General features: G+C 37.3%; 1 protein-coding gene and 1 long non-coding RNA gene across 2 annotated transcripts in view; one reads left to right on the top strand and one right to left on the bottom strand.

Moving 5' to 3' along the window:
* Positions 1–4,189: 4,189 nt before the first annotated feature.
* The window catches only part of plekha2 (pleckstrin homology domain containing A2), a 53,430-nt gene continuing 38,248 nt past the window's right edge, over positions 4,190–19,371 (bottom strand). The window contains exons 6-12 of the mRNA XM_061906433.1: positions 12,918–13,049; positions 12,732–12,812; positions 12,598–12,666; positions 12,453–12,523; positions 10,245–10,308; positions 9,414–9,491; positions 4,190–5,478 (exon numbers count right to left, since the gene is read on the bottom strand). Coding sequence (XP_061762417.1) covers positions 5,038–5,478; positions 9,414–9,491; positions 10,245–10,308; positions 12,453–12,523; positions 12,598–12,666; positions 12,732–12,812; positions 12,918–13,049 — 936 coding nt within the window. The 3' untranslated portion in view covers positions 4,190–5,037. The remainder of the gene's footprint in view (positions 5,479–9,413; positions 9,492–10,244; positions 10,309–12,452; positions 12,524–12,597; positions 12,667–12,731; positions 12,813–12,917; positions 13,050–19,371) is intronic.
* Positions 6,531–13,559, top strand: LOC133556478 (uncharacterized). The gene is made up of 2 exons (XR_009807527.1): positions 6,531–6,944; positions 11,163–13,559. It is a non-coding gene; the product is annotated as an uncharacterized LOC133556478 (long non-coding RNA).

Raw genomic sequence — 19,371 nt, 5'->3', positions numbered from 1 at the left:
CATTCAGGAAATGTCCAAAATGAGATGAGGAACAAGTGATTAAAATTAGGGTGTTACTTGAATAAATTGTACTTACTTTACCTTATGTGTACAGTACTAAACTTATTTGTGTGTGTATGTATGCCAGCGGCCCAGACCTCGCCTCCACCCACGGAGACAAAATGATTGGATGTCTGGCAAGAGGGTTCACTCAGTTGAGCTCATTTCGCTATGGAAAAAGGCGCTCAGCTGCCGACACTGATGCAGAAAGTGAACCATCTGGTAGCTTTTTGGGAAAAAACAGACCAACAAAAAATATGCAGAAACATGCCGATTCAACGATAAAAATAAATTTGTATATATATATATATATATATATATATATATATATATATATATATATATATATATATATATATATATATCAAAAATTTGACAGCAACATGCCAAGGAATGCAAAGTAGTAAATTTGCTATTGACTAATGTCCCCCCCACAGTGCAAAAAAATTAGCAATCCTCCGGGTGTGCGAATAAATTCAGTTTTTTCCAAGCATCATCCATAGAGGACGACGAATAGCTAAACGTCCTACACTACACACTGTGGGAGAATATGCTAACTGCTAACTGTTGTATTCAAACAACAGAGGACTAAGTGCTTATTACATTTTAAAAAGAAATGTAGGTAGAAACATGGCACAACAGAAGGTAAACAGATATTTTTGAGAAAACAATAAAAGTGGAAATGGCGCATTATGTTGCCACCTATGTCAGCAGCAAAATAAGGAGCCTTTGTAACTAATTCTAAAATTATTCTATCATCATCTATATACCACAAATATGTTGTGGTATATATTGTTATTGCAGGAGGCTGGAATCGATATTGTGATATAGACTTTCGGCCATATTGCCAAACCCTTAAGCCCAACGTATATTTATCATTTGATTGATTACCAATTATCAGTAGATTGTTATTGTTTCTGTTTATTTGTCTGTCTGTCAGTTAGCATCGTAGCTCAAAAAAGTTACGTGCAGTTTTTGAAGAAACTTTTAGGAAAAGTGAAAAATGGAATAAGGAACAATTCATTATATTTTGGGGGTTGGTCCCGATCACCGTTCAGTTCAGTTTCAGTTTATTTCGAACATACATATGATAGAATGTAATGCATCACATATTTCTTTATCTATTTTTTAAAGGGGTCTTTAAAAAGTGGGAGATAGTACCTGGTGGAAATCTGCACTCAAAGAGTGCTTTGCTGGTTGGATACTGTACTGATTTGGCTATATTTGATAGAACAATAAGGAAAGGAACCTAAATTAATCTGTTACAGCGTCAAACTGTGGCGGTCATAAAATTAACTTTTACAATTTTCATGTTGGGGTTCTGAAAAAAATGTATTCAAATTCAAATCGCAATTGGTATCTATTCTAATTCCGAATAAATTCATATTCAATAACTGATTGAAAAAAATCTAACATTTTTAAATGGGTTTTTTGGCCCTCTTGGTGCTTACTTACTGTGTGTATACATCATGTGTCAGCAGCCAAGGGACCTTTTGTAACTGAAACCCATTCATCCATCCATCCATTTTCTACCGCTTATTCATTTTTGGAGTCGCGGTGGCTATCTCAGCTACAATCGGGCGGAAGGCGGTTTAGACCCTGGACAAGTCGCCACCTCATCGCAGGGCCAACACAGATAGACAGACAACATTCACACTCACATTCACACACTAGGGCCAATTTAGTGTTGCCAATCAACCTATCCCCGGGTGCATGTCTTTGGAGGTTTGAGGAAGCCGGACTACCCAGAGGGAACCCACACAGTCACGGGGAGGACATGCAAACTCCACACAGAAAGATCCCGAGCCTGGGATTGAACCCAGGACTGCAGGACCTTCGTATTGTGAGGCAGATGCACTAACCACTCTACCACCGCGAAGCCCTTTGTCATAATTTTCTACACCAAATAATAAATTGCCAGAATCGGTTTGAATCGAAACGTCACCCCGAGAATCAGAATGGGATCGAATCGTGAGTTGTTGTAAAATTCACATTCCAAAAAATGGGTACTGTTTTCTTTTTACAGTAATGCACTGTAAAAACAACAATCATAGATTTTACTGTAAAACTCTGGCAGCTCAGACACCAGAATTTTACCGTAAAAATAACTGTAGTGTCCTTTTTCAATTTATAGTAATTCGGTCTAAAAATATTTACATGCGTTAATTTGTCGGTGACTGAGCTGGCGGGTTTTTTTTTTTTTTTTTTACCGTAAAAAATAAAAACAATGTTCCAATTTTCTTTTACAGTGTCAAGTAAGTGGCATTGTTAATCAGATTAATCACAGAGTTTATGTGCATAAATTTGGATTCATTCTAAATAAGTATCATTCATTTTAATCCACATTATTGATATTTAATGTTGGATGAGTGAGGAGAATGAAGAAATAAATAAATATATGTACTTTAAAGACCTTTAACATCATGTTTTTGTTAACAAAAACGTTTTTTCTAAAAAAAAAAAACATTTATCCATCTCAATGTGGACCGGTTACTCATTTGTGTTGATAATGTACTATTTAATAGGCATGTGCTTCGGTGAAAAAGAAAACTATAATTGTGCAAACCATTCTTACATTGACAAGTACTTCAAAACGGATGTTAGAGTTTCAAAATAAAAGAAGACACAATTACACAAATGGATGGATGGATGGATTGATTGAAAACTATCGTATTATTATTATTTTGCCTTTAAATAAACATTGAGTGTTTACATTGAGACTGATAACTTGTATTTACAACATACCTATTTGGCGCCATGACGTTTAAACAGCAAACCCGGAAGACTTCAAGATGGTGAATGTTTTGATTCGACTGAAGATGCCGCCAAATATCCCTTACTTAAATCTTCTATAATCATCTGGTGGAACCAAATAAAGATGTATTCGTTTTAAGAGTTTTTTTTTTTTTACTTTAATTTTGCTAGTCTGTACTGGAATATAAAGCCACTGAGGGTACGAGTCAGGCTCTCAAACACTGAATTGTTGTGCTGGCTAGAATTGAAAAGTGCTGGCTAATCTTTGTCTGTTGAAATAAGTTTAAAAAATCCACTTTGTTTTATTTATTAATAGTCGATATTAGCTTTGTTTTTTAAGTGCGAATGTAAGGTTCCAGAGTGATTGTCAATAATGCGAACGTCAACCTAATAAAAAAAAATGACGCGAGTAACCATGAGCGTAACAGTTTTGTGCAGCCGTGAAAACACCTGTTTAGTGACAAAGGTTCCCGTTAAGGGTCGACCGATTCTTATATTGTTATATTCATTTATTGCAGTCAAACTCTTTGGATGGTTAGTTAGTAGTTTTTGCTTTTGTTTTGCTGTTAAAAATCGAGAATTTTACTTTTTTCCTTAAACAATTGTATGCAACGAACAGGAATAATCACAGTTAATGAAATTACAACTTTTAATTGATTCGTATTGTTGACATTCCTTTAATGTTGTATTTAGACTTAGACAAACTTTATTGATCCACAAGGGAAATTGTTCCACAAAGTAACTCCGTTACAAAGGATGGAAAGGATAATGCAGGTATAGACTAAACATTTACCATTGCAGCAATATAAGATATAACATATATGCAAAATTTTCATATTATACATAGTGTATAATATATACTGATATATTACATTTTGTATAATATATACAATATATAACAATTCCCAATTACCATGTACAATACATAAAACATTTAAAAAGACTAATTTTTGCTAAACTATGCGTCCTGTGTTTCTGATTAAAATCAAGATTAAGACAGTAAAGGATACATAAAATCATCCAAGTATCTGGGAAAATGTAAAAACGTATGGTATTGGCTATATATACCGTGTATTTAGTCGATACCATAATGTGCAGTATCGCCCACCTCGTTTACTTGTAGTTAAATACACTTGGAACATCTCTGTTGAAACAGACAAGCGTGACACCTGGAGGACAAACAGTTGTACTACATATATATATGCCTCTTGAAATGACACTAATCACAAAAATACATTTATTTTACCATTCAAATTTTTATCCAACATCTTTCCAAAGGCAAAATGTTTGCTAACTGGCTCTTGTGACCGTTACTTTAGAATCTCGTTAACTTGTGTAGCTATCTCTCTAATGTCGTAAAGGAGAAGATTGTCATCAATAACCACAACAAGAGCAATACAAAAACAGGATTTAATATAAAAGGAGGAAAATTAAGGGATTCAAGCATGAGTTGAAGGCACCGGTGTGTTTCAATACAAACTATTTTAGACACCTTAGAGGAAGTTGTCAAAAGTGGTGAAGCGTATGCAGTGGTAAAGGAATAAAAACAAGTGCAAAATTGCTAATAAATTACATGAAGTGGCAGCGTTATAAACCTTTATAATGCTACAGGGGAAAACATGAACCACATTTAGACACCATTCAACCTGCTAGTCAGCAGTATATTCTTCATCAAGTACCATATAGTGTTGCTATATTATTTAATATGGTGTTAATATGGTTTCATGTATAAAAACCTGTTTATTACAAAAAAATTAAAGAAAAAAAAGAATGAGCTTGTTTCTCAACTTTGAGTTTTTCCACTTTCACTTGTGGTCAGGAAATGCTTGTTGAATGTTAATAAAGGTAACTGTGAGACATTTGTGTCATGTGTCTCTCTGGAAAGAATACTATAAGAAAATATTATGAACAATAAAAGTCACATGCCTGAGTATTTATAGCATGCTATTTTTTGTCTGATTGTAGACAAGTGCCAGGGGTTAAAAGCATGTGCCATCGTTTGCAGCCCTGCAAGAACAATTAAGTTTTTCAAGTTTTCGGAAGAAGCTGCACAATATACATTAACATCAACAAAAGGCTTCATCCTATTTTTTAACATTCCTCTGTGAGTACAACACTGTATATCCCCATTTTACCTGTAACACGACCATTTGACCTGCGGGGAGGGGCCCTAATAGCAGGTCACCTTTTATACAAGGAATACTACATGACCACTTACATTTGCGTCCAATAACTAAACATAACCTAGACATCAGTGGTACGGATGCTGTCATCCTCCAAGTTGAAGGGGAAAGTGCACGCTGTGTGAGACTGGGGCTGCGAGCGGTGCCGGCGACGGCCACACGCCGCATCCCCGGATGCGGTGAGGATACCCAGTCCACAGGAGGGCGCGGTGGGGCAAGAAGCTAGGGTGGAGAGGGAATTGGAGGAGGAGGAGGTGGAGGATGAGTTGGGGGAGGAGGAGAGTGAAGCAAAGGTAGGCATGGCGCTGAAAGCGCTGTCGTCGTCGTCTTCCGCATCAATGATGGCAGACCCAGGTGGGAGGATAGGCATCCACGGCTGCCAGCCCGGCGTCACGGAGCATGACTTGGTGAGCGCTGGGCGGTGCTCTTCGCCTCGTCGAACTTGACACGCAGAAGCTTTGTGACTTCGATAGAGAGATGAAGCTCTTTTAAATGAAAACCCCTATGGCGAAAAACAAAAGGATGATCAGAAGCTTTCACTTTCCACTTCACTCAAGAAGACCACTGCCAACGTTGAACAATAGTTTGGATTTGTGTTTGTTTGACCACATTATGGTGAGCAGCGGCTTCTTGCAATCATTGGTGTGCACTGTGATGAGAACGAAGCAGTATGTACCACAATTCTAACAAGTTTAATCCAGCATTTTTTTATGAATCATTGACAATATTTACATACAGATTGTATGTATTTAATACATATTGTACTCTTTGTAAAAACAATCTATTTTCCACAACATCAAACGGAGTTATGGGTTGACTCATCTTTTTTAGTTGGCTTTCAGACTGCATACAGTGCCTATTAAAACATTTCAGACTTTTATTCTTTTCAAAACTACATGTAATTGGCTTTCTTGACAAAATATTTCAAAACCCAAGATTTTTACAAACATGTCTCAACAAATATACAAGTAGATGGACCTTTGGCTGCTCCCAGTGTTATGTCTTAATCAGGCAGGCACATCTGGACTACAGATTCCCGCCACTCAGCGGTCTAATTTTCAGTACATCCGTTTGTGTCTTCATGTTCAAATGTTAATTTGTTTAATAATAAAATCCTATTTTGTTGATATAACATTTAACAGTAAGCTAATACTGATAACTGTGCGGTCCAGTAGGGTTAGGTATCATGGCCAATTTCCAAAATCGATTCCAACTCTATTCATAAGGTTCTAAATCGATTAATCAAGATTCAATTCGATTCCATTTGGTATACACTTAAATGTAGAAAATGTCTCAAATCTGTTACAAACTAGAAATGTACTTAAGTTTTTTTTCTACATCATAAACTTTTTGAGACAGCTGAGTCTCATTGGCAAGTATTACAGTATATAGTAGACTTTGAATGCAGTTTCAATTTTAATACATTAGATGGCAGTAGTGTATAGGCTACGGTGTGCTGGCAGGAAGTAGTCTTTACCAGTAAGCTGAATATAGTTTTTTGTTGCACCCTAAAAACTGTACATTAAGTTAGGCCTTGGGCATATATCGATTTTACCAATAAATTCAGACAATTTAAAAAACATAACATAAATGTTTTTCTCCTCTTGCTCCGGCATATTTTTGGGACCCTATGAGCTTCCGTAGCCCTCGCCCACCTTCTTACTTCTTTAGTGGAGATCCACAAGCATAGCAGAACAAGGCTAATGCTAATGCTTTCGAGAGCGAGACATTTCTTCCAAAGAAAAGTGTCGTCAGTGCTTTAGAATTGCAGTTACAGACGCGGAACAAGTGAATGCAAGCTGCAAAGTTTCTGTAGAAAAGGTAGCAGCACAACAAAATTTTTTCCAGCATCTGAAACAGCATCGAGCCGAGCGGGGGAAATGCAACTCTTTAAGAGGCAAACAAGACCGCAACAACCACAAACTCCACCTAAAAAATATCTTACTATGTTGGAATGATTTACACAAGGTATGTATGTTGACACCATGTAATGGAGGACAATGCACGGAGTGACCACTAAAGCAGTTGCTCTGCACAGCCAAACCCGACAGCTGTATGCATGTGTGCTGCTGCAAAACTCTTGTGGAATTATAACGCATTTTAACATCAATATTGTGATATATTACATGTGCAATGAAGAGTAAATTGTCAGTACACACTAACAAGAAGCCCAAGATACTTCAGGGAATAGCCTGCGTTAATCCACTTACTAAAACTATACAGTAATCTCAATTATTTACTTGATTATTTATTTGCATACAATGTACAATACTACATTTTTATTTACCATATCATTTTATTCAAAACAGAAGTTTTAAGTTGCAAATTTTGCAAGCAATGTGCAAATCTACATTTTTACTTACAGACATATTTTATTCAAGCAGAATTATCGCCTCCAAGAGAAAACACGTAATTTAATTATTTGGAAATGATTGCATAAAAAGTACGATTTATATCTGGTCTAAAAAAAAAAATTTTTTCCATTACCAAATTTGGAGGTGTTGAAATCGCCATGTAGCATATAGCATGTATATGGCAAATCCAATGTGCAATAGCATCTAGCCAGCACATTCAGAAAAGTGGAACCTTACCATAAGTTTGAGTGTTTTTCTGTCAGGCATTAGCTAGAAGCAGTCCGACTTGAGACCGCTATAAGTACTGCTTGAGTGCTTATTTGCCTGCCAAGTGTTTGAGCCAGACGTGATGTCATATGCAACAAAGGTATCGAAATATGGCTCAGTTTAATTTTACGTGGATTATAATTTATTCTTATAAACCTATGCTATTCATAAACCTATATACTTATATCCTATTCTAATTGAGTTATTATCTACATACTATTGTTATTGTGGTAATTTTTAGGCCAGGGTTTTTCAGCTAGTTTCAAGAGTCCAAAGGCTTGGGGGCCGAACATTAAAATGTGGATTTTTTTTTCTCAGAAAGTGCCTCCGTGGGTTATATTCTTTTGACACTTAGATTACTTAATTACAAAGTAAACACATTAGCTTTCACACTGCACTGTCAACAAATTCATTATTCTGCCCTTGCTACTCAATTACAGCGTGTGCAGCTAGCTAAAAGTATGGAGAAACAGAAGCTCCAGAAGCTTTGGTGGGGATTGATATTTCTTCTTTTGAATTATTTTCCTTCCTAAGTTGTATTTCTTAATTTTCTTTTTCATTTAGGACGTCAGACTGAAAATATGAACACAAAATAAAAATTACAAAAATATAACACGCATTGTGTATTTTACCTGAATAAAATGGAAGGTTAAGTGCCAATACATTCACACAACTACATCTGTTGACGCATATAAACAACATCTACAGCACAACAAACATTGCACACATGTAACGGAATGTGACTCATCACATTTAAACCTAAAGTGTAGCGTTATTACCCTTCACCGGTCAAATTTAGCAAGACGTATTGAACAAGCTCTTATCGCCCAGAGTTACTCAGATAAATATCAACATGACCACAAGTACAAAATACATAACAAAGGCAGAAATTTCAATAAAAAACAAAATAAATATCTTTTTGCACAGTAACTACAAACAAAGATTTGACCAAGTTTCGTGATGAAGCTTATACGTGTGGATTTCTGTCAGTGTTGCTTCTTGTCTAGAACAGTGTCCGTCGCTTAAAAGGTCCGACAGGAAACAATGACTTGGGCACTTGCTCGGGGCAAAAGGCACCGGTGTGTTTCAAACAAACTATTTTAGACACAGTCCGACAGGAAACAATGACTTGGGCACTTGCTCGGGGCAAAAGGCACCGGTGTGTTTCAAACAAACTATTTTAGACACCTTAGAGGAAGTTGTCAAAGTGGTGAAGCATATGCAATGGTAAAGGAATGCAAACAAGTGCAAAATTGCTAATAAATTACATGAAGTGGCACCGTTATACACCTTTACAATGCAAAATAATTATACTTTGTTGTCCATCCGCCGTTAAGTCAGATATTTACAATTTATTTAGATTTTTTTTCAAAGCTGAATTAGTAGTCTTCTTCAACTCACCCCACTGTTGCTTCATCATGACACAAATGCCTTTGCCTCCTGTGTGGAGGCGGGAGTACAGCATGCATGAGCAACCCTAAATTAAATGGTTTCATCAAGCCTATTTCTGTGATGATTGGCGGGTCAAATGAAAAGCCTTGGCTGGCCGGATTTAGCCTGCGGGCCACAAGTTGAATAAAACAGCTTTAAGCTAAATCGGGAACTTCAGGTATTAAATTTCGTGCCATCTCATGTGTTTCGTGTGTGCTGGTATGGCAATAAAGTTTCTTGAATCTTTGAATATAAGTACCCAATTCGTTTTTTTTTTTCTTCAAATTCCTGTCAAAACAGCCACGTTACATTGACCAGGGTTTCATTTATAAAAGTAATGGAAAAAAGTTGCAACATCCAAAGGGTGGTGTTACAGTGTTACTACCTTCAGGGGGCCTCTGAAATCCTGAATCTTCATCTCGATGTCCCTGATCCAGCCATGCATGTCCTCTGGGGAGTCGGTCTATGGAGAGAAGATGCCATGTTATAACTGTCTGTGTACCCATTTTTTCTCTTAAATGACCTACAATGCATCTGCTACATAATACTCAATTGTGGGCTTTCTATAACTTTACTGTTTTAAACACGCCTGGACATTATAGCAGTATAGACTTAGAACACAATGACTGGACACACTACAATATTGGGGAACTGTACCAGACGACTATGAGCTCATGGTCAATCAGCACGTAGTGACAAAGATGTTGGTCACAGCACACTATTTATACACACAGGAGACAGAGTTTAATGATGGTCAACTATTAATGGAACGTGTGTAAGAATAAAGACAATCTATGTACTGTACAGGCCTTGGCCATGTATGTCATGGTGCAGTATTTATGAGACCTACAGTATATGCAACTTGTGCAGTGTTGCAAGTACTTAAGCTACATAGAAAAACATATCTGTGACTTAAACATAAATATCCAATTATAATATTCTGTCATGCTTCCCTTTTTCTTGCACAAAAAAAACAATACGCTTGCCATTTCTCTCAGCTGTCCTCCCGTGGGAAGGGAGCAACAGGATGTTGTTGTTGTTATGGTAACAGATGGCTGCGGCCGTTTCGCAAAAAACAAAGCTTGTGTTACACATCAGCAGTGGAGCATTTCAAGAAAAACATTACAAAACACCTGCTGCTTTGCAAGATAACCACTTAACAATAATCTCCTTGTACAAAAATGTTGGTCCAATGTATCAGTATTTAGAGTTTTACCTGAACATAGAAGGTTCGGGATCCAGTGATGATCTCAAACAGGTTGTCTCGCAGCAGCAGATCACTGATGGACACAAAATGGAACATGATATCACAAACTAGAAGGGTCAAAAAATGTATTAAATTTTTCACCAAGGGGTCATCAAAGTCAAAATGTCTATTTTTTTCTTGGTTTATTTGTGCTAATGTTACTTTTCAGTCCACACACCACATTGTCAATTCAAGTTCATTTTAAACTAGCTTTGTTTAGCCAGCACAAACATTGGCTTGACTTAGTTTTTCTTTTGTTTCATTGTGGATTGCTGGCGTAAATTAGCAGCCAAGTCCAGTGAAAGGATTCAACAGAGCTGCTGTCCTGCAAGAGCTAACAAACACAGCTGATCTATGCAGCTCTGTCTGGCTCTCTCACTGACATCACACATCCCTTGGCAACAGGCACAGCCTTTTAAAAAAAGGCACACAATCACACTCTGCTTTCACGAAATGTCGTTCAACTACATATGCCAGATATTCAAAATGTTTAGTTTTTTTTTAAAGCAACAATAATTACTTTCTTGAGTAATTAATTACATTTATTAAAGAGTAATACCGTTACTAAATTAATTACTTTTTTGGCAAAGTAAAGAGGTACTATCTATAATTGTTTTTTTAAAGTAATTTGCCAAACACAACTGATATTTTTTTTCATGAATACCTGCACATAATGGTTGATATTTTAGCAGTGTTAACATTTGAAAATTATTATATATTTTTTTTTTTTAAATCACTTTTTTCCTTTTTTTTTTTTTAAACAATACTTGCCCTGCATTTACTTGGTAGTGGATCAAATTATGCCACTAGCTCTTGTTCTAGTTCTAGTTGTCCCATGACCTAGAACAGAGGTTCTCAAACTTTTCTTTCTACCAACTACCACCTCAGAAAACACTTGACTCTCCAAATACCACCATAATGACAGATGGTCATTCTGTCAGAGCTACAGCATTGCTCCGTGGAAAGAGAGGAAGTTTCCAGAAAAGACAACCATCTATGCAGCAACCCACCAACAAGGCCTGTATGGTATAGTGGCCAGTCGGAAGCCATTTGTCTGGTCTGATGAGACAAAAATTTAACTCTTCGGCGTGAATGCCGGTCATCATATTTAAAGGAAATCAGGCACCACTCAACACCAGGCCAATACTATCCCTACAGTGAAGAATGGCGGTGGCAGCATTGTGCTGTGGGAGTGTTTTTCAGTGGCAGTAACTGGGAGACTAGTCAGGTTAGAAGCAAAGATGAATGCAGAAATGTACAGAAACATCCTGGATGAAAACCAACGCTTCCCATCCAATCTGATGGAGCTTGAGAGGTGCTGCAAAGAGAAATGGGTGAAACTGCCCAAAGATAGGTGTGCCAAACCTGTGGCATCAAATTCAAAAATACTTGAAGCTGTAGCATCAACACAGTATTGAGCAAAGGCTGTGAATACTTATGTAAATATGATTATTTTTGTTTTTATTTTGAATAAATGAATAAAAAAAAATAATAAAAAAATCACATTGTCATTACGGGGTATTGTCTTTAAAATTATGAGGACAAAATGTATTTATTCCATTTTGGAATTAGGCAGTATCATAAAATGTGGAAAAATTGAAGTGCTGTAACCTTCCTTATAAATGTATTGCCTGTTTTTCTGCCATTGCTACGGTGCTTGGTTGTTATGTAGCTTATTCAATTTAATTAGATCACTCGCAGTGGGTAAATAATGTGAATTTTGATATCCATCAGATAACAAGTAGATACTAGTATCGCCGAAACTGGTTAATACTGGTTAACTGAGTTAATGAGAATATTCAAAGGAATGAATGACTGAAACAAAAAATGATAATAAAATCTTTACACATGCTAGAATGTATGTAATAGTGCATCTTTTATGAGTTTTAACTAATTTAAATGAACTTCAACCACATTTAAATTCATGTTCCCAACTTTAAATGTACTGTAGGCCTATTTCCTTACTGTAGCTTTTTATTGTTTAGGTGTAAAGTCAGTTAAGTTTATTGTGGTCACAACTAGCGGTTTTATTACTAATGGTGCGTTTGTGATGCAAACATTTCAGACAAAACATTATCTGGATGAGCACACCCGGCATATGTTTATAATCAATTTCAAGTGCATGAGCAAGATTGTGAGAAAGCAAGAACTGGAAACTCCACGGTCACACTGACTCACCCTGACTTGACGAGGCATTCATGGACCTTCTGAATGTCCCGAAGGGGAATGGCTCGCAGAGGCTCCTTATCCTGGCACACAAACACAGCAGACATAAGCCGATGAAGAAGAGGAGCACAGATGAAGATCAGCAGGCCGTCCTCACCATCTCAGACTTGTAGTAACTGACCGCGTTGTTATCAAGGGTAAAAAAGCGTCTCTTCCAGCTTTTCCTCTGGAAAACATGTCAGTTTCCCATGCTCATCCTCCTTTGAAGTTAGACGGTAGAGGTGTACTCACAACATTGCCTTGCTTCACACAGTAGCTGGACCTCAGCACACCAGGCTTGATGCCCTTCTTCTCAGTGTCCTCTGATTCATTCTGAAACATCACCATCTTCCCAATCACCAAGACATGTCTGTGTCTACTCTATGTGCTAAACATTTTTTTTTTACAAACACAACTTTTATTTTAGGGGCACTATACCTGAATAGGAGTGTGCACTACCACTCCCCCGATGATTTCTGTCTTGTATGCGTGCTGCTTCTTTCCACCATGAGCGTCACTGACAATTGCAGACACATGGGACCTTGAAGGTGCCGGACCAGACTTAGGAACCTACCCGCAAGCAACATCAACGGTCACCTATTTTGCAAAACTAACATTATAACAGTAATACAGCGGAACTTTGATTTACCAACCGCTTCATTTGGGAACTTTCCGTTTTTTTTAACGTGCCAAATATACCTCAAGTGTCTGTGTATGAACACATCATTCATTTTGTATCCCGCTGGGAACCATTTTGTGCTTGCTCGTATTTAAGAGATTGAGGATGCCGCAAGTTTTTAATTGTGATTAGAACTGACTTTTGTGGAAAAATATATTCTAAAGTGGATTTATTTTACAGCAGAGGAATTACAACACGTCTTGTTTAGCAGCATGTTTTCAAAGAGCGTACACACACACACACACTCAAATCCCCGCCCAACTCTCTGCCCTGTGTCTGCCTCTTAATCTTCTCTTGTGATCTGCTTCTTTGCCGATGTGTACTGTAAGTGGATTTAAAAAATGTTTATGTTCATTATTGTGGTAAAGCGGTTGTCAAATAAAGTTTAAACATTTTTGTGATTTCAGATTTTTTGTAAGGGCGCGTGCTGGCAGAGCAGCGCATAGAGCACAGTTCAGGTAGTCATTGCTGTTGTTTTAGCTTGTTATTAAAGAGACAGTTAATTAATCACCTCCTTGTTATGTTTGATATACAGTACTGTATAGCATTACGTATGGTGTTTAAAGTATACAAACCTTAACTAAAATATGGACTTTTGAAGAGGCTGGAACCCATTAAATGACTGTGTTAATACTTTTAAGAAACATTTGAAAACTTTTCTTTTTAGTATAGGTTAATGCACCTTATGCAATGCAAACTATCATTTTTAATCCACCTTGCATCCTTTTCATGATGTTACCCCTGTTGTTTTGATTGAATTGTTGTTTTACTCCACCTATGTTTTGTGCAACGCTTTGTGATTTTATCTGTGAAAAGCGCTTTATAAATAAAATGTACTTACTTACATTATTTGTATTTACATCGTTTCTTATAGAGAAATTTCCTTCATTCTACAAACTTTTCTTAATTAACAAACCCAGTTTAAGAAGCAATGAAGTTTATAAATTGAGGTTTCAAAGGAAAATGATGATATTATTTTCATCTATGACTGTATTCGCCTTCTTGTAATTTTTATCCATCTGTGGAGGACTTGCAAATTAAAGTGCTCTATTAAAAAAAAAACTTGCCAAAGTGTCGCCTGCCTCTAACATATATTAGCATTTATGTTAAGTCCGGCGCATTTACACTGTTTATTAAATAGTTGATTAATGTGCACTGTCCCAATTAAGCAAATTAAATTAAATGAAAATATATCATCTTCCTCATTTGTTTGCTCCAATTTTGAAAGAAGAGGTGTTGAAACGTCGATTCAAAAGTCCCAGGATTATATGATGTCATTAAGGAAAAACCTCATGAATATGAGGCACTCACCACTTCATGGAGGACAGCTTTGTAAAAAATAACCAGACTTCACTACACATCTTGAATTGGATTGTGCAGGTGAATACTATATACCGTTGAAAGTAAATATGGTATAAAGAATGTTTCTCTAATAGACTAAAATTAAAGAACCTAAGTTTTAGACAGAATACACACATAGCAATACAAAAAACAAAAAAAACCTTAGTGGCAGTTCTCCAAATGCCTTGTTGATGGCAGAGGTGTGACAAAAATAGCCAAACTGGTTTGAGCTGAAAAGAGGAATATTTCACATGGCAATTAATTTTGAAACAGGTATGAATGAACATTATCTAATTGTTGTGAAGCAGAAGGAGATCATGCTTCAAAACGACACAATAATAATCTGTGGTATCAATTTCAAGGTTTCTAAGTCAGAATCTTGTGCAAGTTTGGCAATTTTGTCTATCGTTTACCATCATTATGAAAGATATGACAACGGACGGGTCATTTTATTGAATGCATTCTAAATATTAAATAAACCTAAATAAACGTCCGCTTACAGCAGAACCAAAGGGAGCTCCATCATTTCGGCCTTGAAATGCAATAAATAACCATTCAAAAACCGCCAAAAATACTCCATTTACATTTTGTGAATAGAATATTAATAAAGTATTACTGATATTGTTATTATAAGCGCTAATGCAGACAAACTATTTATAGCAGCGCCGTGATCACTCGTGTGTGTCCCTATGTTTACATCATCGAGTGCTCTACTGCTTTCTCGCTTCCTTGATCCTGTAAGTTTTTTGTCAATCATAAAACATGCAGCCCATTTAGACAGAAGAAGTCTGAGTCGGTATTCCAACAAGTTGGTAGACATTGACAGCCATTTAGGACCCGAAAACGGCCAGACTGACATGAAAAGACGCTTGGTCCCCCTTGCACCCTGTTTCTACGTAAGGATTATGAGACATCCTTGACCTAAATGGGAATAAATGAACATCCCAGCAGTCGGCATCCTAATGAGAGCAGACATTGCACAGTAAGGGATGTTTGTTTGCTCTCATGAAGTCTGCAGTGAGTAATAATCTGTGATGTAGAAAAAAAAATATTATTGAATTAAATGTTATTATAAATGTACTACATTACATATATATTTACATCATGTAAATAAAACCTCAATGAAGGTGTTGGGATGTTTTTTTAAGTGCTCTGTAGGCGGAATTGCGCAGCTTGCATAGGCTCCATTATAAGCAAACTTTTGATTGCATTTATTTAATATTTAGAATGTGAAAAAATGTATAAATATCATCTGTTGTAATGGTCTCTCATATTGATTTTGAACGATAGGCAAAATTCCCAAAAAAATGCAGCTCCCCTTTAAGCCTTATGATGACGGGAGTGATGGAGTAAATACGGAAGAATGTCTTTCAAGCACCCTGACCTAGGGGACCAACATACAGTCCCGTGAAGGCTCAAATTGGCCTGCGAAAAGCACAAAACTACCACGGTCTCTAATTAGTGCGGTTTCAAAAACATTGTCATTAGAGCTGGAGCTGTAGGCTGACATTTTACCAGGTGAGACGTAACACAGTGAACACACTCTTAAACTGGTTAAAAACTGGGCTAAACACTATAAAAGAGGACCCTTAGCCCGAACTGCCCCCCTAAAAGCCTTTCATATGGGCTGCCAAACATCACCCAAAACAGAAAATCATGCAGTTTCATAGAAAACATCTCATTGATAGAAGAGATACACTGTGAGTGGCTGAATAGCTCAATGGGTTTATTTGCTTCCTTGTTTAAAATGGATCCCCATTAGTTGCTACACAGTAACCCCTGATCTTCCTGGTGTCCATCACACAAGACATCAATAACATCTAAATAAAATCTTGACAATACATTTAGAAAAAAGACACTCAATAACAAATAATATGTCCATAAAATGCTACACAAACAGTACTACAATCCATCATATATAAAATAGGGAATAAAAACAGTCTTTAGTGTAGTAGTGTTTTTAGACATTTTTTGACGCCCTTAACACAAGGCAACCTATTTCACTGGGAAGCAGCTCTGTACAACACAGTTTTTTGCCAAGCACATGTTTTTGCTCCTGGTACTAGTAGATTTCCATTAGTAGTAATGATGCTCGCTCTCTGAGCAAGGGAATCAGGTGCCACTTACCATTACAATTGTTTTTTTTTATATACCTTCTCATTAGCTGCTAATAAATGCTCCAAAATTACAACTGGTTTGGCACTAACAGTGTTCGGATTGTAATCATTCAAATATGATTAGCAGCAAAGTAGACAGCCGTCAATATTGTGCCTCGGAGAGCGTATGAAGGCAACAAGTAAACTAGCTAGAATGGTTAGCTAACTAGTGAGCTTGTTTCGGTGCTCCTGATTGTTTCCCCATCCTGCAACTCTGTTTGGCATTTTGGCAAGAGGAACAGCAACTGTACCTCTGGCTGAGTCGAACTTTCAACAAAGTTTGTTTAGATCATATTTTTATTGATATTTCAATAAAAAAACACGAAAGTGATATTTTGACGTAAAAAAGCAGATTTCCACATTTGAATAAATTTTACAAACCTGATTATCCATCCATCCATCCATTTTCTACCGCTTATCCCTTTCGGGGTCACGGGGGGTGCTGGAGCCTATCTCAGCTACAATCAGGCGTACACCCTGGACAAGTCGCCACCTCATCGCAGAGCCAACACCGATAGACAGAACACATTCACACTCACATTCGCACACTAGGGCCAATTTAGTGTTGCCAATAGTAATAGCTAAACTTACGAGCTTAAATGGTTCTGCGTCAGAGTGCTCTTAACTCAAAACACAAGCAACCCAAATCAAAGCCTCCCTAATCAATACCTCGTGCTTGCCAAACCAGAAAACCATTAACATGTATTATGCCTTTTAAAAAGAAAAACTAACGACTGATAAGAAAGTGTGTATAAAAATAATGCAACAGAATGTATTCCAAACAATTACAGTAGTTTTATAAAGTAATGTAACAACAATGTACAGCACTTATCTTGGAGAGTGGACGTCTAAGGTATCTCCTTCTAGTTCAGGGGTCTCAAACATGCGGCCCGCGAGACGTTATTACGCGGTCTGCGCTTTGATATGACAATTTAATGTTGGTGCGGCCCACGAGTTTAATATGAACGGCGCTTGACAAAGTCATACTTGCCAACGTCCCCAATTTTCCCGGGAGAACCCTGAATTTCAGGGCACCGATTCTCTCAAAGCCTCTGTCAATATTTACCAGATCAACAATATTCAGGGAGCGCCATAATGGCACTGCCTTTAGCGCCTCCTACATCCTGAATTGACAGCGTGCAAGCCCAGTTGTACATTGCATCTGGCCATGTGAGACGCACGTGTGTTGTTGCAAGATGTATTTGATCAACAGCTACACACGTCACACTAAGGGTGGCCGTAAAAAAACTTTTAACACTGTTACAAATATGTGCCAGACTGTGAACCCACACCAAACAAGAATGACAAACACATTTCAGGAGAACATCAGTATCGTAACACAACATAAACACACCAGAACAATTACCCCTAATCCCATGCAGACCTAACTCTTCCGAGCTACAATATACACACCCCTGCTACCACCAACCCCCCACAACCCTACCCTCCCTATTTGCGTCGGTTGAGGTGTTGTATATTGCAGCCCTGCAAGTTGTTTTGGGTATTTGTTCTCTTGTGTTTAAGTTGTGTTAGGGTGCGGAAATTCACCCAAAAAGGGTGTGTCATTCTTGTTTAGTGTGGGTTCACAGTGTGGCGCATATTTGTAACAGTGTTAAAAGTTTTTTTACGGCCACCCTTAGTGTGACGTGTATGGCTGTTGAACAAGTATGTCTTGCAGCCACAGACGTTGTTCTGCACAAGTCTCACACAACACGATACAGAGCCGGCACATTGGTTGTGTGATATAAAAGCGTGCGCGATGACATGTAGTGGAGCAGTAGTCTTCCTTTGGGGGTGCGCGGACCCCTGGAAGTACTTGAAGGTATGCCAAGGGACAAGTGAGATTTATTAAAAACATCCTAAAAAACAGGAGCAATTCATAAATCCTTTATAAATGTATTAATGAAAAGTACTTCAATGAAGTATGAATGTAAGTTCATACACTATGGAAAAATAATACAACAATCTAACATTCAGTGTTGACAGCTTGACTTTTTGTGGACATGTTCCATAAATATTGATGTTAAAGATTTGTTTTTTTGTGAATAAATGTTTAGAATTAAGTTCATGAATCCAGATGGATCTCTATTACAATCCCCAAAGAGGGCACTTTAAGTTGATGATTACTTCTATGTGTAGAAATCTTTATTTATAATTGAATCATTTGTTTATTTTTCCAAACATTTTTTTGTTATTTTTATATCTTTTTTTCCAAGTAGTTCAAGAAAGACCACTACAAATGAGCAATATTTTGCACTGTTATACAATTTAATAAATCAGAAACTGATGACATAGTGCTGTATTTTACTTCTGTATCTCTGATTAGGGGGTACTTGAATTAAAAAAATGTTCACAGAGGGAACATCACTGAAAAAAGGTTGACAACCACTGTTGTAGAGGACGTTAAAGGCAGTGCAGTCACGGCAGCCCTTAATAATGTCGGCCGGGTGAAAATTGGGAAAAGTTCAGTAGAATGGTTGCACCGGTAGATTGTCGGGAGGTGCACTGAAATTCAGGAGTCTCCCGGAAAAATAGTGAGGGTTGGCAAGTATGTTGCTAGGGCGGGAAAGCCATTCATAGAAGGTGAATTCATTAAAAAGTGCATGTTAGATTTTTTAAGAATTTTTTTCTTGCGGCCCTGCCTCACCCAGTTTCTGCATCCAGTGGCTCCCAGGTAAATTGAGTTTGAGACCCCTGTTCTAGTTGCTTCTCCGTC

The sequence above is a fragment of the Nerophis ophidion genome, linkage group LG07, assembly GCF_033978795.1.
Source record: "Nerophis ophidion isolate RoL-2023_Sa linkage group LG07, RoL_Noph_v1.0, whole genome shotgun sequence".
Lineage (NCBI taxonomy): Eukaryota > Metazoa > Chordata > Actinopteri > Syngnathiformes > Syngnathidae > Nerophis > Nerophis ophidion.
The sequence above is the reverse complement of the archived record's forward strand: the minus strand, read 5'-3'. Positions and strand labels throughout refer to the sequence as shown.